At 43.1% G+C, this 23,286-nt stretch overlaps 1 protein-coding gene across 1 annotated transcript in view; it reads left to right on the top strand.

Moving 5' to 3' along the window:
- Positions 1-17,020, top strand: part of cadm4 (cell adhesion molecule 4) — a 150,964-nt gene extending 133,944 nt beyond the window's left edge. Inside the window, 3 exon segments of the mRNA XM_054621533.1 lie at positions 971-1,143; positions 13,627-13,755; positions 15,030-17,020. Of these exon segments, the coding sequence (XP_054477508.1) occupies positions 971-1,143; positions 13,627-13,755; positions 15,030-15,139 (412 nt within the window). The 3' untranslated portion in view covers positions 15,140-17,020.
- The last annotated feature ends 6,266 nt before the right edge of the window (positions 17,021-23,286 follow it).

Here is a 23,286-nt window from a genome sequence, read left to right as displayed (position 1 = left end):
GTTTAAGGGAATACTTTGCACCGCAAAATTACCATTTGTCTATCAATATCTCACCCCATGTGGCCTTGAATTCTGCAAGAAAATGTTGTTTTTCTCACATGACTCCAGGGTGGAGGAAGAATTAAACAACAGAGAAAAGTATTTTGTTTTACTAACTTTACTTTGGCATAGCAAAGTCTCACACTTAAGTGGAGATGCATGTTTTTGGGAAGTTCTGAACATAGTACTGGATAAGTGAAACGTACTGATTATACTGACTGAGTTGTAAGAATGTTTTTAAATTGATTTTTTGGTATAGTTTAGCTGTTGCTAAACGCGGCCCTTATTTATTTATAATATAAAGACTATTCTGCGTTTTGGGATATTTCGTTCACATTGGAAGCATTCTTCCTCACAAATTCAACTTAACATGGGGTCAGTAATTGATATACAAATGTGCTCCATTTTGTAGTTATGGGCAGCCCTATTATGTGGGGAGGCACAAAGTGTTTGTGTGACTAGTAACGGTTATATAATAACTCAATTTCAAACTGCACTGGATGTTACTGAAAAATGTCAAAACGTTACTTACTAATGCCTTACTTCAAAACACCTGTGGTTGTAGATGTAGAATTAATTATATATACAATATCGAAGCATTTAAATGTCATACAGAAGAGGTTGAACATAATGCTGTTGCAGAGTTAAGACTGAATATTTGCCTGAGTGTGCTTGTGTGAGGCTATGTGAAGCACATTGTCAAGTTTCTGAAGTTGGAACTCTAAATCGAACGGGTAAAGCTAATAATTATTTAAATTGTCAAGGAATACATTTTTTGTTTTTCAATTGATTAAATAATTGCTATGAAATGTCAAAAAAACAAATACATAACTACTTCCAAGAGCCAAAGATGACGTCCTCAGATGACCTGTTCTGTTGACATTTCATTTCAGCGCTTTTAACATTAAGCCTTTCTCTGTCTCTCCATCAGGCCCAGGAACATTCAGTGGTCCAAGATTAATGACTCCTTACCCGAGAGGGCAGAGATTTCTGGCCCCACCTTTCAGATTTCCCGTCTCAGCCAATCACACAACGGGACGTACTTGTGCCAGGCCCAGAACAACTACGGACGCGCTGCCGATCATTACACCCTACTGGTGTACGGTGAGTAAAATAGGCTGACAGTTTATTACATGTTGCAAGTTTTTTGTGTGTGCTTGAAAAGTTTGCTCCATTGATTCCTTTTCTCCATTGTTTTCCATTTCCAGTTTTAGTATCCAAGGTAATTGTCCACTGTTAAGAATAATTTTACGATCAATGGATCTTTTTGTTTGATACATTTCTTGGTCTTGTGTTTTGATGAAAACACAAGACCAAGAAATTTCATCGATCCTTTTATCTTCCCAGTGTCTTTGGAGTCTGGCTATTCTGGCACTGGGCGACAGACTCATTACATCCTGTTGCTTGTCTCATCTGTCTTTCGGCTTTATTTGTTTTTCCTGATTCGGTACACAGCAGGAAACCTCTGCTAAACCTCCTCCTGAATCAATTCAACAGAGATATTGATTCCTGAAGAAGACGTAGGCTACCGCCCTCAGATACTAGTCACCGACATAATTATTCCGGCTATCTCTTGTAAAGAACATCATCTCGTCCCCTGTGACCCAATCATCTCTTCCGGGAACTCCGAGTAACTTTAACAGTCAGGTGCGATAAATAAAGATTTGAGTTGTTTCGACAACTAAATGAATTTCACAATACAAGCGGATGGGAAAGGTGACAAAGACAGCAGACACACTGCAAAGTATTAATGCACTCGTTTGGAACCCTACATTTTACATGGTAGCATTTGGCAACAAAACATGTGTGGAACATCTGTTGCATTTAAGATTCAAGCGAATCAACTTTGCTTGTTGCTTGAGCAGAAGTATCAGAGGGGGAGGAAGATGTGGGTAAGGGGCCTTTGTTGTCATCCTTTACAAGTTTTCCAAGATGTTGCACCTCGGTTGGTAAATTCTTAATGAAGGTTGACCCAGATAGACTTCACACCGTGGCTCAAAGAAGACGACGACAGTGGAGCTCGCAACATCACTCGGAGAATCTTGTTACCACGATAGTTACTTTTCAGAAAAATGTGACAAATTGGCCAACTTTCTCCCCGAGTTTGAAGCCCATTTTGAAAACAAGGATTTTTCACGATGCGTGTTAATGTTGCATAATCCACTCATGAAACAACTGAGTAAACTTGCATTGTGAGATTTTAATGGGACAGCAGCAAAGCTAGCTCATCATTAGAGGCTTCTATAGTTTCACATCCAATCCGTGGCCTAAATACACTACTGTCACTCAGCAGGTTTACCTTTTTTTATTTCTTTTTTATTCAGGATACTCTCCCCCCTCTGGCTGCTCCTGTCATTGCACCCAATGACTGAATTTGAGATCTGAAGCAGAGAAACGAATGGAGGGAGTAGAAGCATGATATCTTATGTAACATTTTTTGGGCTGATATTGGTCGGCGCCCCCTCATCAGTAACACTCTCTTTCTCCCTCACATGCACACACAACAATCACACACTTTTGTACAAGCACAGCATCAAACAGCACACATAATGGCAGCTTTCCACAGGCATCAAGGGTGGCAACAGTGGCAAGATGAAAGGTGACATCGGCACCCACTCATTGTCTCTCCCACTGTCTCCCTCTCTCCCTATCCTAGAAGGTTAGACATGTCGAGCTTTGATGTGCGTTGCCACCTCTGTAGAAAAATGTTCTGTCTTTCTCTCTCCTCCTCAGCATCCTCCCTCACCATTTTTTTGTAGCTGTCTTCTTCATTTGATCTTCTGTCTGCCATTTCGTCATTCATCTTTTTTTATTTCCTGCCGTTTCTCCGTGTTGGTCATTAATTTGATTTATCGCACTGTTTTTTTTTTCCTCCTTATCCTCTCCTATTATGAAAAAAAGGGGTACATTTAAAGTGAGGAATCTTGCTTGGACCAAAATCCATAAAAGACCAGAAATCCACATAACCGACATAAGCCGGGCTTCAACTCCTTTGCTTTGCACCACGGATTTCCAGCAATCAGCTTCTTAAATCCTCCCGCTGTATCCCCGTATCAGTAGTGGTTTGCTGTAGTTCAAAAGAAATAATGTACTCGCCCACCAGGCAGGTTGTTTCAAACCTTATCTCATAGAGCTCAGAGATGTTGATTCAGCCATCATGTTAATCTGCAGACGACGGAAAGTCACTTTTGATTTTCCTCTACGCCAAAGCTAATAGCCTGACTAACGTGGTGTTAATTCTCTCTTAAGAAATGTCAGATGAACTCCCTCATTCAGGCTATGATGTTTCCACTGATATGTGTGTCTTTGTAAATGTCAGATTATTATAAAAACAAATAAACCAATAATATATTAGTGAAGTTCTACTCTCTGATGATTGAATACCAAGTTCATCAGTCAGTATTGAAAAAAAAACCCGATTCCATTCTGTAAAATTAACATGACTCATAACTATAACACAGAGGGCTTTTTTTTTTTCTTCCCAGAACCCACGTTGTTATTGTAGGTGTTTTATTTTTTCAAACTGTGAATATCTCATTTTGTAACAAAGCTATTCCTAAAGACTTGCAGATAGTCATTACTTTTTCTTATTCTTTTTGTTTCAGTCATAACCATTTCAACCTCTCCATCCGTCTCTTGTTGTCTTCTCTTCGGTTTTTCTCACTCCCCCGTTGCTTCTCCCTTTTCTCTCCCTATCCCGCTTCCTCTCCTCGACATCTGTCCTCTCTTCTACTCAGCCCGCCTTTCTCGCCTCTTTTACACCTCCTGTCCACTTCCTCTCCCTCTCTCCACTCCTCCCACCCCCTTTCATCTGATTTTCACATTGCCACCAGTTTGCCCTCTGTTCTCGGTTCATCTGCAGTTCAGTCTCTTTACTCATCGAAGGCCAAGGTTTCTTAGAATATGGCATGGAGAGCAGTGAGCGTAAGTGAGCGAGGAGCTGGTTGGGATGGATGGAAAGAGGATGGAAGGGGGGATAGAGGGTGGGAGGAAGTGATAGAGGGATAAAAAGGGTAGAGGAGAAGGGCAATCTAGGTCGAACGCGGGTCGACATGCACTTCCACAACCTGTCAGATAAACGGAATGTCAGTTTAGTTGGCTCCTAGCCTTCCCAGAGGGAATCCCAGGGTGCACTGGGGGAGGAAGGGGGGAGCAAAGGAGTGAGCGCCTGAGGATGTGTGTTGTAAAAGGATGACTCAGCAGAAAAAGAAAACCATTTTATTGCAGGTGCAGAAAAACTACCAGAGCTCTCTCTCGTCTCTCCCCTCCTCATGTCGTGTCAACCTTCCCTCCGCCAGAGTTATCTGCCATCAGGGTCCGTACACAGAGTACAAACTCAGGCAAAAGAAGCTGCCACTTTGTCACAGGTGCTTTAGGCGCTGTCACTTTATGAGGAGAGAAGGGCTTAATGCTGGAGCAGGAGAACAGAAGGCGAGAGGAGGGAAACTCTCCGGGGCCGTGGCAAAGACGTGATGCACTGGAGCTGAGCTTTATTTGACCGGCCATACTTGTGCGTATCTAAGTGTGTGTGTGAGTGTGTGTGTGTGTGTGTGTGTGTGTGTGTGTGTGTGTGTGTGTGTGTGTGTGTGTGTGTGTGTGTGTGTGTGTGTGTTTGTGCATGCGCTTTGATGTGTTTATGATTTAGAGGAAAAGTGCATGAAAGTTGTTGCCATGAAATTAACTTTTTGAAACTTTCAGAGAGACACTAATGATGTAAATGTGAGAAATTGTTTTGAATGAATCACAAAGCGCACACACTCATACGCGTTACACACACACACACACACACACACACACACACACACACACACACATACACAGCAAGAATCTGCGGATTGTGAAATGGATGTGGCCTCTGTTGGTTGTTTCATCTCTGCGCCACCATTGTTAAGAAGAAATTGGATTTTTTCTTTATGTATGTTTATACGCACAGGTGCATGTGGATGTCTAGTGCATGGGACTGGGAGGAGAGTGTCGCTGATTGTCTGGTGAAACCCCGGAGGGCTCCCTTATGTAATTGAACTGAGCTGCTACACTCAGATGAATCGCCAAGCCAATAAAACCCATTAGAATGGAATTGCATGGGAGAGTGTGAGAGATGAAGAGAAAAAAAAAACGAGGGAGAGAGAGGTACAGATGAGGAGATACGAAATGTTTAGTTTGCATATATGTAACACACTTATATGCGTGTGTTGTGTGTGTGTGTGGTGTGTGTGTGTTTTTTGGTAAAACAGAGCAGGAAGTGAGCACCGGGAGAATAGAGAGACGAATGGTTTTTATAGAAAGTTTCATAGAAAGCATAGGGGAGTGATATAAAGATGAAATGATGGATACACAGTGAGATAGAGAGGGAAGCTAGGTGGCCAGGGATTAGTCTGTGTCTCCTTGGCTTTTGTAATGAGCCGTCAGGATAATTGGAATGAAAAACATAGTCCTCCATTTAATGAAGTCAGAATTTCAAAAAACAGGGAACGAGAATGAAAGCGGAAAAAGGTTTGAGGCTAGTGGCAGAGGAAGCCAGACGGAGATAATGCAGAGCAAATTTTGGCAGTTTTCCTCCGCACATGACAATGTACTTCTATTGGTGTATAAGTGAATGTTGAATGAGTCCTCAGCCAATCAGTGTCGGCCTTAATGGCCTCCCAAGTGGACCCCTGACCAATGTCCAGCACTGATTGACAGCTGGAGCCACCACTGCTCTGGTCAAAGCCTTTAAAAGTAGGAACAATGAACACAAGAGAATAACGGGGCTCATCCAAGATGGCGGCGAAAGCATCCTCAGGCATCCTCAGGCTCACTTCTGCGAGAATGAGATACGAAGAGAAGAGTCATTATCCCGAGTGCTGCCACATTCGTCCCTGGAAATAACATGGGCTGTGTGCCTGATTGGCAGTCATATAGTGTTAATGAATAACAATATGATGTAGAGGGGGGAAAAAAGGGACGCTATCGGCCAAGAGGACGACAGCTGTACGGCATTCTCCTTAATTAAGTTGAGGAGAGGCAGTGAGGGAACGGAGTCGCAGAGGACTGGAGTAAAGGAGGGGGGGGGGTTTGCAAATGAGGGGAGGAGAGTTCGGTTGAAGAAGAACAAGGGAAAAAAGAAGCGAGGGATGACGGCAGAAACGATAAGAAAAAAGTTGGACATAGAGAGAAAGAACAATTTTTTAGGTCATCCGTGAGAGCCGAGAGAAATTAATCAGCGTCCAGTTAATTAGTGCAGTAACCCCGGCCATTAATCCTCAGGCTCAAGTGTCAACCACTTCCACGTATGCTAGTATACACACACACACACACACATGCGACATACAGTGGGGGAAATAATTATTTGATCCCTTGCCGATTTTGTAAGTTTGCCCACTGACAAAGAAATGAACGATCTATAATTGTTATGGTAGGTTTATTTTAACAGTGAGAGACAGAATATAAAAAGAATAATCCAGAAAATCACATTATATAAAAGTTATAAATTGATTTGCATTTGATTGAGTGAAATAAGTATTTGAGCCCCTACCAACCAGCAAGAATTCTGGCTCCCACATACCGGTTAGATTAGTCCTTTCACTTTAAGAAAGTACTCTGAATCTCAACTCGTTACCTGTATGAAAGACATCTGTCTCAATTCATTACCTGTTTAAAAGACACCTGTCCACAGAATCAATCAATCAGATTCCAACTTCACCACCATGGGCAAGACCAAAGAGCTGTCTAAGGACGTCAGGGAAAAGATTGTAGACCTGCACAAGGCTGGAATGGGCTACAAGACCATCGGAAAGCAGCTTGGTGAGAAGGAGACAACTGTTGGTGCGATTATTCGGAAATGGAAGAAACACAAAATGACCATCAATCGCCCTCGGTCTGGGGCTCCACGCAAGATCTGGCCTCGTGGGGTATCGATGATCATGAGAAAGGTGAGGGATCAGCCCAGAACTACACGGGAGGAACTTGTTAATGATCTCAAGACAGCTGGGACCACAGTCACCAAGAAAACCATTGGTAACACACTACGCCGTAATGGATTAAAATCCTGCAGCGCCTGCAAGGTCCCCCTGCTCAAGAAGGCACATGTACAGGCCCGTCTGAAGTTTGCCAATGAACAACTGAATGATTCAAAGAAGGCTTGGGAGAAGGTAATGTGGTCAGATGAGACCAAAATCGAGCTATTTGGCATCAACTCAACTCGCCGTGTTTGGAGGAAGAGAAATGCAGATTATAACCCCAAGGACACCATCCCCACCATCAAGCATGGAGATGGAAACATTATGCTTTGGGGGTGTTTCTCTGCTAAGGGGACAGGACGACTTCACCGCATCGAGGGGAGGATGGACGGGGCCATGTACCGTGAAATCCTGGGCGACAACCTCCTTCCCTCAGCCAGGACACTGAAAATGGGTCTTCCAGCACGACAATGACCCAAAACATACGGCCAAGGCAACAATGGAGTGGCTCAAGAAGAAGCACATTAAGGTCATGGAGTGGCCTAGCCAGTCTCCGGACCTTAATCCCATAGAAAATCTGTGGAGGGAGCTGAAGCTTAGAGTTGCCAAGCGACAGCCTGCAAAGAGGAGTGGACCTAAATCCCTCCCGAGATGTGCACAAACCTGGTGACCAACTACAAGAAGCGTCTGACCTCTGTGCTTGCCAACAACGGTTTCTCCACCAAGTACTGAGTCATGTTTTGTTAGGGGGATCAAATACTTATTTCACTCGATCAAATGCAAATCAATTTATAACTTTTATATAATGTGATTTTCTGGATTTTTTTTTTTTTTGATTTTGTCTCTCAATGTTAAAATAAACCTACCATAACAATTATAGATCGTTCATTTCTTTGTCAGTGGGCAAACTTACAAAATCGGCAAGGGATCAAATAATTATTTCCCCCACTGTATATGCACTCAGGAAGCAGCAGACACACACATACGTCTGCAAGCGTCGCTTTCTCTCCATCTGGTCCGGTTTTCCTTTTTCACAGAGAGAAGGAGAACAAGGATGGGGGCTTGAAGAAAGAAAAGAAAATCAGGAGTAGGGGGGGGGCGAGGTATAGTGCTGACATAAGAAGAGTGCAAAAAGAGATTGATGATCTCAGGGCCACTGGGAGAAAGGGAGAGAAGAGACAGAGGAATACTTACCAATAAATTACTCCTGAGCAGAAAGGGCAGTGTGTGTGTGTGTGTGTGTGTGTGTGTGTGTGTGTGTGTGTGTGTGTGTGTGTGTGTGTGTGTGTGTGTGTGTGTGTGTGTGTGTGTGTGTGTGTGTGTGTGTGCTGATACTGTACGCCTCTCTTTGCCTTTGTGGGTGTGTTGTATGTGACTGTGCATAGCCAATTATGCATATGTGTGTAAAAGTACACGAACATGTGGTCTGGGTATGTGTGTGTGCACCAGTTTGCGTGTATTTCAAAACAAACTGTGTGTTTGTGCATGTGTGTGTGTGTGTGTCCTGGGAACTCGGAGTGCATCGACGTTGCGGTTTTATAGAGATTGTTTGATGAAGTGTCATGTTATTCACTCTTAAAGTGCTGATGCGCACACAGACACACAGACACGCACCTTCACACCCACTCTTCCATCTCCCTTTTAGTTCTTGTCAGCCATTATTGTTTTTGTCTTAAACGGCAATATGAACTTGTCTCTTTTTACCTCTCTACCTACCCATTGTGTCTCAGCCATTGATTCAGAGAATGTGTCAAGATCCAAGCTATTGTTCTGCATTGAATGAGACAGTCCCTGCATGGCACTGCTCCATTGGGAATGCATCTGTCACAGACGATGTCTCTGTCTCTCCTGCCATTGTGCCATAGAAAATGTGTCAGTGATAGAGAATGTGTTCCTATATATTCCAATTGCCTCGTAGATGAATGTCAGTCTGCCAGGTATGGTTCCCCTCAGCCTCCTGTTTTTTAAGCAACGTATCCACCATTGTAAACGTCTTATTTAGCCCCCCACAGCTGGCATAAAGGACTGCCAAAGAACATCATCAGTCCTTGTCCTTATCGCTTGTCAGGGGTCGAGATCGATTCCATTTTGTACTCACGGTCAATTTGGGAAAATAATTAGTAACATTTGTCTCCGGTATCGAAATGGCATCGGTCTCAGTTGCTGATCAGCGTGTTTGAGATAAGTCTTGCCTGCAGTTTTCTTTTTTTAACATCTTCTCCAACTTGGGAGAGACGAGCTGTCTCGGGGACTACGCCCAATGGTTATCTAGCAGGATGCTGAGGTAGATCAGCGCAGAAACTCAATTAATATTCACAGTAATAAAGCATGTGTCATGTTTTATGGTCTGCAGTAATGTTGCTATGAAACCCTGCTACGCCTGTCTTGAAATGTCACTGCATGTTGTAGATAATAGCATTTGTGTATGTGTGTGTGTTATCCCATTCCCTGTCTGTCTGTAGATAATGTGTCAGTCACTACCACGGTCCCTCCCACTCCCACCACCCATCCAATCACCTCCCATCCCGTCACCCCAACCCTCCTAACACCCAGCTTCGCTCTGGACCCAGAAGGTAACATTCACACACAACCTTTTTTTATTTTTATTTCTGCCTCTGCAAAACCTCCATCTCTCTCCTCGTCCTTCCCTGCTCTCACCTTTGGTGTCTCTCACTCCCCTAGTTATTTGATGACTCTCAGGTGGCCTACACACACACACACACACACACACACACACACACACACACACACACACACACACACACACACACACACACACACACACACACACACACACACACACACACATCCTCTGCTACAACCTTCCTTTGCCCTGCATCTACATGAGAGTACGTGCCTGCAGACGCTCTGGTGTGCACCGAGCGCAACCTCCCACTTTCTCCCTTTTTCTTATCACTGGCTGTTTGATGCTCCCCACACACATTGCCAAGTCAGCGTATTGGTATGTGTACGTGTAGGTGAACGTGCATGTGTGTGTGTGTGTGTGTGTGTGTGTGTGTGCACATATGTGTGTGTGGTCTTTGGTGGGTCTTTTGATGCTTGGTGGCTACTGGTAATGAATCTGCATTAAGAGTTTAAGGAACTGGCATCGACTGACAGTGGCCTCTGCAGGACCAGGGAAATGCTACACTAACATATTTATCTGCACACACACACACACACACACACACACACACACACACACACACACACACACACACACACACACACACACACACACACACACACACACACACAAACCCGCACATACACTTAAGAAAGAAAGAAAGATCAGGGATCAAGGAGTGTCTAATTGTTTTCTCCCTGATGATGATGTTACACAGCAGGGGAAAGAAAGGCTGCTTGTCTATGGGGGCGGAAAGGGTCATGGAGAATAAGATACACACACATACACTCATGTGATTATTAACTAAAAAGCCACACAAGTGTGTATGTATGTGTCTCCCAACACACAGGCGTGCACTTGTGTACTCATCATGCGACTGCAAATGCACAATCCAATGAAATTATGAAACATCATAAAAGACAATACGGCTAAAACAAAAACAATTAATAAGAGACAAATATGATTGCCTGTAATTATTAATGGGCCTATTTCTGTCCTAGTTTCATTGATTGATTACTGGAACAAACAAACGGAGGTATATCCTATTGTTTTGTTAATCAAGCCCATTGTTGATCATTTCAGAGAAGCATTTAATGGACAGATTAGACAGCTCCATTATGATTTACAGCTGGAATGTGTTGTTAGTTAACAGAGAACCTGTGAACCCAAAGCTGGGCTTGACTGAAAGTTCAGTGTCATTACGTTAATCAGGCTTCTTTTCTCTGTAGCACAGTGGAAAATAAGTCTCTAGACCAGAAAAAGTTCAGTTTCTGAGGAAAAAGAAAGTTTGGTTGTTACGAGCTCTGAAATGCCGATAGTACCCTCTCTAGATTAAAGAGTGCTCAAATACGGAGTAGAAATTGGATTATGTTCAACTTTATCTCAAATTTTCTAAAACAAAAAAAATGGTTAAAAATAAAAAATTATGTCCTTATGAAATAAATAACCAGACAATAGTCATTTATAAGCCGAAGGAAACATGCTCGAGGCTAGGTTTGACCTGTAGACCTGCACATTACTGCTACGCTACTATGGCCGAGCGCTAACCCAGCATAACTTCTGTCATATAAAAACAGATGCTCTTGAAGCAATAAAAAGAAGCTTGTTAAAAATGAAAGCTACATTGTTGACCAAAAAAGAAAAAACATCAATAATGAGTCATACATGGCTGTTAACGTGTTCCATATTTAGATAATTATTTTATGTATAAGGCAAAATCATACTTGACTTAACATTGTAAAGCAAAATATAACTAATAAATACAAAGGTATAATTAACTGAATTGATATTTACTAAATGATGGTATCCGGTACAAGATCAGCCTATTGTCAGCGGCACCCGATCCATCTATTCTGGTAACTTATCGAACTGATATCACAGACTTTTAGTAAATAATCACATGAGCGTGTGTACGTCAACTTGACCTCTGTGACCCTTTCACCTATAGTCTGGCACTACTTTGCCACCATATGTGTATGTGTGTAAAGCTGCACACCCCTCCACTCACTGACATGGCATCTCCTCCCCTCCTTTCTTTCCTCTTACCTCTATATCTCCTGTCTGTTACTTAAAAGGAGAGATGGCACAAACCCCGCCGTCTGTGGCAGGTGGAGGTTGTTCGCCTGCTGGGCGTGTGCGGAGAAGTCATCAAAAATAAGTCATAGGAAAAGCAGCGGGTTGAACAATTTGGTGAACGTTTAGTTGATGTTTCATCTGAGGGGCTTCGCGGAGAAACGCCGCACTGTGCTGTCATAGATTTCACTGTGGAGCTTTTGGGCTGCGGTGGATTAAAAACAGGGTGGGGTGAGGTAAAGGTGTAGCGCTTGAGTCCTTGCTTTTTCATCCGCCTGTGAAATATTGCTGCTTGATCCTATCACAGTTGAAATCACACATGTCCTGTGTGCCTGCAGATACACCAGAGTACCACTGATTTTATCCACACACACACACACACACACACACACACACACACACACACACACACACCAATGCTTGATCATACACATAAGCAGGAATATGACGCACACACAGTAACAGTGTCCAACGAGACACTTATCCAAGGAAATGCATGTAAAACTATGCACCCTCTTTTCTTCAGCTGTCAATCCCTTGCTCCACCACCTTCTCTTCCTTTCCCTTCGCCTCCTCCTTCTCTCCTGATCTCTATGCGTTAGCACTCAATTAATGATTCATGTTTTAATTCGGCTCCGTCAAGGTCCAACAGCTGCATCAATAACTCCACGTCCTTGCCTCCTATTTGGCCTCAGCAGCTTTTACGATCCCTCAGCCCCATCACAAAAAACGAAACTTTTGATATTTTCAGCGACTCAGACCCTGTAAATTCAGACTCAAAGAGCTGTTTTTTTTTGCAGCACAGATTACCTTAATTCCTACCAACCATTTCTTTCTCTGTCTCTATGTCGCTGCACTCTATCTGTCACCTGCCTTTGTTGTTGTCAGACAGCATTTACTGGTGAAACTGAACACAGACGCATGCTTGGTCTTAAGTCTGCCTCATAATCTAAATTAGGGCCGCGACTAACAGTTAATCTTTGGTTCATTTTTCAACTAATCGATTAATTGTTAATGTCATCTCCTATTGACATTAAATGTCAGTAAATACTGGCAAAATTGTCATCGCAATTTTGTCTGACCTACAGTCTCAGCGCTCAAATAATTCGGTTTAAAAGGATAAGTAACAAAGAAAAAGTTGTAAATCCTCATTTATTGAACTGGAACCAGGAAATATTTAGCATGTTTGCTTGATAAATTACTTCAACAATCAATCAATGACTAAAGTTGTCGTCATTTCAGGTTCTCTCAGCCGGCTAATTGCTTAATCGTTTCAACACTAATCTACACTTCCTTTCATTATTCCTCTGTTTTTCTTTACTTATGCAGTGTGAAGTTGTTAAAAGGTGATGTTGACATGAAAAAAAATCCTTACCAATGCTGCCATTTTATAAAATGTCACACGATTTAGCTTGCCTTTTTTTTTAAATCTTTTTTCATCTCTCTTCACTCATCTTATGGTGAAGTTTTTTGATTTCATTTTCCCAGGGCTGCCCTACTCAGGGTGTGAACACATTCAAAGTTTCCCTTATTCATAATGCATTGTGGTCCTGACAGGTGCTTGGCTGGAGTGGGTTTTTTCGAGGTTATTTTTTCATTCACTCTCCTCGTTTCTGTACCTTTTTCTCACCCATCTGGATTGTCTGGTGTTCTGTGCAGTTGGGGTGTGATGAAAGGTGATAATGCAAGTTGGGTGGAAGATATTGACTCCTGTTATCTCCTGTCTCGCTCCCTGTACTCTCCCACGCTGCTGTTTTAATGTGTCTTTCTCTCACTCTTATATCTTTTTTTTTCTATTCAACATCTCTGTTGCTTTCATTTTTGATCCATTTCTCTCTTTGTCTTTTATTTCTTTGCCTGCACTTCTCTCCCCTTTTATCTCCATATTCTCCTTCATAAACCCCCACACTCAACCCACACACACTATTTGTCTCTTTTGTTCCCGCTCAGATCCCGGTGCAGTGGTAGAGACCCACAGCGCAGTACCATACGCAGTGATAGGTGGCGTTCTGGCACTGCTGGTTTTCACCGTCATCTGTGTCCTCATCGTCACCATCTGGTGCTCTGTTCGACAGAAAGGTAACACACACACGCACACACACACACACACACACACACAAGTTTATTTTACAAGCAGGGTACATGTCTGGCAATCAGAGTATTCTTTTTTTTATCACATCTTTCATAGGCGCGTTTTCTCATTTGCACCACTTCCTGGCGTAACAAGCTGTAAGAAAAAAAAAAAAAAAAATCATTGCAGGCCTTTTACACCCAAATTCCTTGAAAATAATCTTTTAAACTGAGGTGTAAAATTGTCAGTGCAAAGCAGACACGATGGGATGCTCCTCTCTAGGCAGGCACTGTCCATGATGGACGACCTTGGCCAGGATCGCAGAATAGATAGGGTGGGGTGGGAAATCTAGGTGTGGTCCCGGTGTTTTATGACTATATGTTAGTGTATCAAGGCTCATCTATTAAAAGCAGCCTCCCTGCTTTCCCTATCTTTTTAAGTGCCCCGGCTTTGGCAGCCTTCAACTGTGCGCCCCGGTTGCCAAGAAATGATCCAGGAGCAGAGTAGCAACCTGCAACCAGCTATTACTTACCCTATGGCCAGACAAGCCGTCAGTCATTATTCAGTATGGCCTGACCGCCAATCAGCAGTGAGACAGGAACATTACAACCAAGCCATGTTGAGACAAAGCCATCAGGGCTTTGTCTTCAACCCGCTGTGACTGGCAGCATGCCAGTCAACCTCGGTAAGGAGAATTAGAGTGTCACTCACCCCTGGAGTGAAGGGACACTCAAGCAGGGAGATGACTTGAGCAGTTCTTGCTCCCTGAGTAACCTGCACCGCACCGAATCATTAATCATACGGACCTGAGGGGATGTTAAAATGTGTTTGATGATGGGTTTTGTGAGTGACACAAACGTGCCATTGTTCTCCTGCTCCTAACCTTCCCTCCGTCCTTTTCTGCCAATCTCTCCTCCCTCCCTGTCTTCTATTCTCTATTATCTTCTCCACCTGCCCCTCCTCTTCTGACACTTTTCTATTCACACATCCATCTCCTACCTTTAATTTCCTGCCGGTAGGCTCGTACCGTACCCGAGAGCCTATTCTTGCTTGGTATTGACCTAACAATCAGTTAACTAATGAATTAATCAGTCACAGGTATGGAACTCAGTAATGTTACCACTGGTTGGTTTGACAACACAGCATGGCGCTGCAGTGATCATGACGCTTTGCCACCTAACCTTCCCCCTCCAATCTGCCCCTTGCTCTCTCTCTCTCTCTCTCTCTCTCTCTCTCTCTCTCTCTCTCTCTCTCTCTCTCTGTCCGACTCTTTTTCATTCAGGTTCCTATCTTACCCATGAGGCCAGCGGGTTGGATGAACATGGAGAGGTGCAGGAGGCTTTCCTCAATGGGAACGACGCCAGCCAGGGCAAGAAGGAGTACCTACTGTAGCCCCTCCCCCTCCCTATCCTCTCCTCTTCTGACCTCATCCCCCCATCCCTTCCTCTCCCTGTCTCTTCCCTTATATACAGTATATACACATACACACACACACACACAACACACACTTCTATACAAAGCGCCATAACAGGCAGCCTTCTGAAAACGACTGTATACAGATACTGCACACAGTATGCCGATCCATCCCGCTCCATTCCACTTCATGTCCTCCTCTCTCACACACACACACACACACACACACACACACACACACACACACACACACACACACACACACACACACACACACACACACACACACACACACACACACACGCACACACCCAGCGACAGACTGAGAAAAAAGAGAGCCTATAGACCCACCAGCTATTAACGACTGTGCCATATACTGTAAGTCGGAGAAACTGGGGAAAATGGAGAGCAAGAGAGGGTGAGGGTGAATGTAGACAATAACGAAATGATGCCATAATTATTTTGATCGAGAGGGAAGCGGGGAGCACAAAGAAAGCCAGCACTTTGCCCGTGCAGCCGTCAAAGTGGGAGGGGAATTAGGGGCAGATGACTGCTATATTTCCACGCCGGGAGAGAAAAAACATCTATTTCACAAAGCTCAATCTATAACTGATGGAGATGGGGGGGTGTAGGAGCTATTGAGAGCCAGAAAATTGAAAATTGAAATTTTGAAAATTGCCAAAGCATCTTTCCTACAGAGCAACTCATATATAATTATCTCACAACACAGAGAGTGTTTCAGCCCACAGTCCAGGGGAAGTATTCAGACTGTATGGACCAGCTAACTGTCCTGTTTTGATATCCCTGCTAGGTGCCCTGTCAATAATTTGTGAAAAAATATAATCTTTTCATGATTGTATTTCCTCTCGCTGCAACAGTGAGGAGGAAGATTTTCTCTTTTCTTTTAATTAACTCTCCATCTCCTCCATCTCCTCCTTCTCCTCAGTTCACCTGTTACCATCCTCTCCCCTCTCCTTCTCTCTCTGTCTGTCCCCCCTTCTATCGCTCCTCCTTTGTTGGCTCCTATTAATGAAAGGATTAGTGTTGGGCTGCGTTCCCGACAAAGAAGAAAGGAATATGACTTGCTAAGGCATTAAAGAAGAGCTTAATTATTTTAGAATGTCATTAAGAGGATAAAAAGGTTTAAAAGTCTTAATAAGAAGGGCAAGGGGAGTGAATGAATGAGAAAATAAAAATGGATATTTTTTCTGAATGCTACCACACATGCAGATACATGCACACATTCATACGTACAGTAAACATGTTGACAGAACAAGTATACATATCTCTGAACTCCTTATTTGTATAAAAAAAGAACAGCAACATAAATTAAATGAAACTTTTAAGAAAAAGAAAAAAAAATGTTTACTATTGAAACGCATTATGAAGCAACTATACTAACACAGAATATTAGCCAATAGAGGTGCAAAGCCGAACAAACCACTGTCCAGTGATCTTTAAAGAAAATAAAGAAAATAATAAAAAAAAAAATGTCATTCGTCTTTATGAGAAACCAGAGGTCTTATGGATTTTTTATTAATTATTATTATTATTTGAACAATTATGATTGTTGTTAATGTTATTATTATTATTGCCGTTGTTATTATTATAATTGTAAATGTAAAAGAAATGTACACTTCCCATGGTTTGTTTTTGGTTCTACTGTAGAGAAATTGCTGTCTTTTTTCCACTCTTACCTTTCCTCTCTCTCCCAGTCTTTCTCTCTCTCTTCGTCTTCTGTGCCTAGTCGTCTCTTCTCCTGTCTTTCACTCTTGTTTATTTTTAGAGTCCATGTGTCATTGTTGATATATAGCTAACTATTCTTTATAGGGGAAAGATACAAAGCACGACAAAATAAAAAAGAATTCAAAAATAACCTCTGGGTTCAGACTGGTTTTTTTATGTGTTTACTGTGTAATTAGCAAGGTGCTGTTTTTGAAATCGTGTGAAAAGAGAACAGGAGATGGAAAGTAGGATAATATGAATGGGGCATGGTGGAGTTATAGCAAGGAAGATAAAGATGAAGGAAATAGAGCCAGATGTAACTGGCAGCTCATTCAGAATAAATAGAATTACCAAAACAGAATGTTCTGTGGCACCTCTAATGAATCATATGAACAGATAGCAGGAAAAAAGGGTGACAAGAGGGTTCAGTCAGATGCATGCAGAAAAAATATGACTCTGCCATTAACTTCCTCACAATCAATACCCGATTCTGTCGAGAAGCACTCAACGTGTCCATCTGTGCACAGGGCTAGATTTGAAAGCCGCCGGAGGTCGCCGGGTGATAGATCGATGTGTTTCTCTTCCATCGATGGCAGGGCTCCACGGTCGCCTGTCATAAAGACAGATTGTCAAACGGCAATCAAAGTAATGGACTTGCCAGGCGCTACCAGCATGAGCTGACACTCCGGACAACAAACAATTCACACACACACACGTACACCAGTGGACACCAGACATATCTTCAGTTTATGATGACGAGATGATGCAAAGGTGGAGCAGGAAGCTCCTGCTATCGGTCCGACCCTGGTCGATGTAGTAATAAAAACAGAGTATTGTCCCTTTAAATGTCTTCCAACGCGTTTGTCCTTCAAACAGAGGTTTTTACTTGTTGTTTTCCTGTGAGATTCCCAGCACTCTGGTTGTGTTGTTGGCTGCTTTATAGGTTTTTGTTATTTCTGCTTCTCCTCACAGGGAAAAGAAACAGAAAAGTAAACTTTCTAGTTCTAGCACTTTTTGTGTGTTTTCTCTACAAAGAAAGATGTCAATCAAATGCTATTTCACAGGACTTATTGTAGGGTAGATGCTAATGCTGTCGATGCTGGTGCATCCTGGGAAACTGGGCCATTATCTGGCCATAATAATGATACAATTCAGCTGCTAGACATAATGATAATAGGACCACCACTGTGAACATAGATGGTGATTATTGAATCAATAGACATACGCAAGAATGAGACTGGGACGAGCCAGATAACAGTTGGTTGTGTTCCTCCTCAGTTTATGACATTTAGGGGATGTAGCATGATCTCGCCAGAAATGACAGCGAGGAGTCTATGAATAACTCTCGTGGTTGCTCCCTGATGCTAGTTTTAACGTCCTGGAACGGGTTCACGTTAGATAATTCCCGGTTTATGACCCTTTTATGACAGTCATATTTCATTAGTAGATATCACAGTCCAGCCAAACACAAACCCTTTATATTTCTGCTGGCTACATGGTGGATTGGACAAAGTCTTATCCATCTGTAAAAAAAAAAATCAACCCTGGTGACTGTAGGATGGTGAACGCAGCTTATTTTCACCGGTCTTGGCATTTTGACCCGGGCAAGGCAAAGAGGAGTGTACAGCGTGGCAGCATAGCATGAGGCATTGATTGAGGTGCCTGAGTGTGTCGAGGCCGACCATAATCAAGAAGCAGAGAGCTTTCAGGCGGAGAGAACAATTGAATGGGCAGACCCCCTGTACCAGATTCCTCCATCAATAATGTAGTCAAGTCAGGGTTTTTTAGTTTTTTTTTGTTGTGATGGAGGACATATTGTACTCTGTGTATTTTTGGAGTACATAAAAAGGAGATTGAAAGCAAAAAACAACATAACCAGTGTGAGAATAAATGGAAAATGACGCACAATATCTGTGGCAGGAAAGAGAGAGCAACAGCTGCTCTACGATCATGAGAAACAGGGAGAAAAAAAAAGAGAAATGTCATGTCAATGTCCCATGCAGAAAGAGATGGATTTCTCTTTTCTTTTTTTTTTACAACAACGCAGTTCAAGATGAACAATCCTATTAGAGTGAGCAAGGCCCCTTTTTATTACACGAGTGCATCACATTGTATTTACACGTTTAATCAAAACAGCCATGAATATTGTGTCATAACCAGGTTAATGATGTTTTCCCCACGATGCTGCGTTCCTCTCTGGACCACATTTGACTGAATATTTAATTAAACGCTGTCACTCATATATCCACACCACTGGTGTTTGGCTTAGCAGAGACTTAGAACAGGCTTTAGAATAAGACCCATAGGAAGAGCAGTCAAAGAAAACAGACATCTGTGATCAGGTTGGTAGTCATCACCAAGAGACTTCATTTTCTCACTGACATTTCGTGTGGGACTTGATAATTAACTGGCCTTTTCATTTACAAGTTATTCGTGGCGTCTGTGTGCAAGGATGCTGATTAGTTAACAGGCCAACAACAACAAATATTTATTCTACTCTAGTCCACAAGCTGTTTCAAACACTTGCTTTTTCTTATGCACACATAATATGGAAGGGAACATTGTTTTAAAGATGATCTCAAGTGTATGTAGAAAACAACAGCCCACTTCTTCCTTTATGAAGAATTCAGACCTCTGGGCACACTTTGGCTTTAAGAGATTGTTTGGCTGAAGACCATGGAGCTGCCTGCACCGCCTCACACAGGGCCATACGGACAGATTTTCCTCTGGACGCTGCTACTGGAGGTGGAAGTTGGGCAACAGAAAGGGGAAAGGATGCCCGTCCTTCCCCCGATTGTTTCTTAGGAGGTGTGAAGAGGATCTGGGGCACCAGGTTGTACAGCTGGAAGAGGAACGTGGCTACTGCATGAGCCCAGGGAGGGAGATTAGTTTTGGGGGTAAAAAGCAAGAGGGCATGGATAATGTGGAGCGGCAGGCACAGCAGAACTAAAAGGGAAAGGGACAAAGCCAGGGAACGGACCCGGTAGGAGTCATGTTTAGGGGGGTCCGCATGACTAAAAAGAGTCTTTCTAGGCTTAATGCATAGCAGGTGAAGGTAGATGACCAGCAGGCAAAGCAAGGGGAGCATGAACACTGTCGTCCCGTGGACATAGACTAGGAACTGGTGACTGAAAATGGTGTCAGGGGCGCACACTCCCCAGTGGCTGCTGTGGATCTCAGCGTAGGTGAAGTTGCTCATGTCTTCCACGTTAAACTTTGACAGGAAGCCTCCGTATGGAAGGTTTTTGCCGATGACCTCGCGGTCATGGTGGTGCTTAGGGGGCGGGGAAGGGGTAAGAAGTGGTAAAGAGGTGGTCCAGTTGCCATACTGCCCGAAGCCAGCTGTGCCCTTATCAGACATGCCACTCTTCCAGGTGTCGAGGATGTCCGAACCGATGAACTGGGCGAAGGAGGCCAGAACGGAGCCGACCCAGCACAGCAGAACCACACAGAGAGCTCGTTGACGGGTCATCACTGAGGAGTACCTGGCATCAACAAACATGTGGATGTGGAGGTATTAAAAGAAAGAAATGAGCTGGAGCAGTTTTACAGTCCTGTTCTGCCTCGACACTCGCCACCAGGATGTGTTAATGCATCAATAAAAATGTATTTCTGAGTTTTGTAGGAAATCTGCTTTTAACAAGGTGTAAAAATATCCCACCTTACTTACACTCACCGGTTAACCGATTGGTGCAAAGTAAATTGAAGACCAATGAAAAAAATACTTATTACTGGCTCTCTGAAAGTCTGGATTTGTAGGTCACTGTCAATCAAATATGAACGAGCTTTTGGAGCCTATTGATATTTACTCACCCCTGTTTCTCTCAGAAGGCAGTGAAAGCAGTGTGTGATAAAAAAGCTACCTTGTGATCACTGAGCGGCCTATATTGATGTAACAGCATGCCATACAGTGGCACATCTTGACATGTTTGCTGCTTTTTTAGTACCATGTGGATTTTCTTCCTTTACTGCTGAAAGCGTGCTTGAGTGTGTTGACTCTTGCCACCCACATATTCACCCTCACCCACACATATAGCAGAAACTATTCAAACTGTTTATGTCATTGTGATTTACAGTATGTTATTTTTCAGTCATATGTATTACATGTAAGGTATGTAATTGGTACTATCTTAACATTTGACAGTTACTATCCAGTTTGTATTGCACTCATTTTTATTCTTATTTTTCTCCTGCTTCAAACTGATTTAACATTCTTCCGAACTCACCTCTCCGCCAAGCGATGCTGCAGGTGGTCATCGAGTGTGAGGATCATTAACAGGAACATGGTGAACTGCCTCACCAGCAGGGGGCAACACACCAAGGTTATACAGGTGTACAGACACTGTGGGGTCCGCTGGTTGAGCAACACGATCACAGGGACCCCCGCTGCACCCCCCACAGCACCCACCCAGCTCAGGCACAGCCGAAGACAGCATGAGACACTCCCGGGTTGGAGCCTGGGCCCCTGGGTTCCCTCCTCGACGTCGGCCCCTGTACCACCGCCACTGACGGCCATGCACAACCTCACACTCATCACAATTACAGATACTGAGAGGATGCACTGGCACAGAGAGTACAGCCACATGATTTCCATGTCTGGGGGAGATAAAAAAAAAAAAAAAAGGAGAGAGACAGAGAATGAGAAAGGCAAAGGATACGGTTTAAAATGTCATTACTGATAATGATGTTAAAGAGCAAATAAAAAGTATCCATGCTTATGCAAAACCAGCCTTGTTCACGCCCACTCAAGTTGCCACTCCTGCCCTCAGTTCCCAAATGGCTCTTTTAGCAGACTGCCCCTGCAGCTTTAACTTGCATTGTCAAAGGAATGGTCAAACTTAGAGAAAGGACAAAGAATAGAGGGAATACAAATGAGATCGGCATGACAAAGGGTGGGGGAAATTTGAAGTTAAACATAGGGGTGTAGGACGGAATATTAAAAAACACCCTAGCAAGAGGGGGAGAAAGCACAGATGTGGAAGGATAGAAAATGTGATGAAAGTTTACCCTTCGTGGTAGAGAGACGGCCAGGGGGAGTGCAGATATTTTGATAGGTATTGGAGAGCTGTAAACGTGCCTGGATAGCGAAAAGGTCAGGCCAGACCAGACTTGACAGAACTTCTCCACTGAGGATGTGAGCACCATGCAAACACAGAGCAACAAGCAGCAGTCTGGGTGGCAACATAGTGTTAACACTCTCTTTTTGTCTCCTCTTTTGCTAGTCTTTGTTTTGTTTCTGTTCTCCCTCTGGCCCACCATGCATCATTCGCACACTCATACTCCCTGAAACCCAAATGGGCCTAGACAGTTATGCGTAAATACTTGAACGCTTACACTCAATCACACAAGCGCACACACTCTCCCGAGTGAGTCATTTCCAGCAAATTGTTTCAAAAATGATCGACAGCTAATTTTCGGGCATTTTCAAACAAAATCGTCTCACATAAAGCGGAGTGGGTGGATATGGAAATAACAGTTTTGCCAGAGCAATATGACGCCTGTCCATTCAACGTAATTAGTTTGACCTTTTCAGAACATTCGGTGTTAGTCGTCCCTTTTTCTATAATAATCAGGACTGGCCGAAATAACCTCTTTTTACCACTGCATAATCACTTTACACAGTAGTCTCCTGTCTCACCACTTGAAGGGGCCTCAGCAAAATTGATTTACTGAAGTAATTAATGGACTTTAATCCACCTTTGAGTTTTCAATTCAAATTGGTGGCTGGTCACTCCAACTGTAATTAATTGCCTTAATTATTCAAACAAACATTCAAGCTATAGGGCCAAGCCTTTCAGCATGGTCAGGGCTTTTTAGAGCGCTGAAAAGTTAGTGGTGCCTGGATGTTAATGTGATATCAAAGGAGTAAATTATGGAAGAAATGGTATAGTTACCTGGTGTGAAGCCCAGCGATGACACATATAGTTTATACAAAGCTCTGTAATCTATCCTCTGTGTGACTTTGCTGCCTTTTTATTTCCCTCCCGGATCTCTATCACTCACTCTCTCACTCTAAACTGTCTGCCCCCCCTGACAGTATAAACCTGATTCATAAACCTCTGCTTATCCACCTGCCTTCTATCTCTCTCTCCTGTCTGCAAACATATCAATTGTGTCAATGTTGGAGCACGGTTGCCCTTTCCACTGGAGATGTGCAAAGGGCAGCACCACTACTGCCAGCTGGGGAATATGTAAATAAGGCCCATATGCACACATGAGCATGGACAAATACACAAAAATAAAATAAAATAAATTCGATTTTTTTTTATATAATTTGCTCAAATTTTTGTTTCCTCAATTTTTCTCATATTTGGAGAGAGACAAAGAAAGACAAAAGGTAACTCATAACTCCGAAAGCAATGTGCTTTTTGACAGAGTGGGTTTGAGCTGAAATTGATAAA

This window comes from Anoplopoma fimbria, chromosome 20 (genome assembly GCF_027596085.1).
Source record: "Anoplopoma fimbria isolate UVic2021 breed Golden Eagle Sablefish chromosome 20, Afim_UVic_2022, whole genome shotgun sequence".
In the NCBI taxonomy this organism is placed as follows: domain Eukaryota; kingdom Metazoa; phylum Chordata; class Actinopteri; order Perciformes; family Anoplopomatidae; genus Anoplopoma; species Anoplopoma fimbria.
Note: the sequence above shows the minus strand (reverse complement) of the source record. Positions and strands in the feature narration are given on the sequence as shown.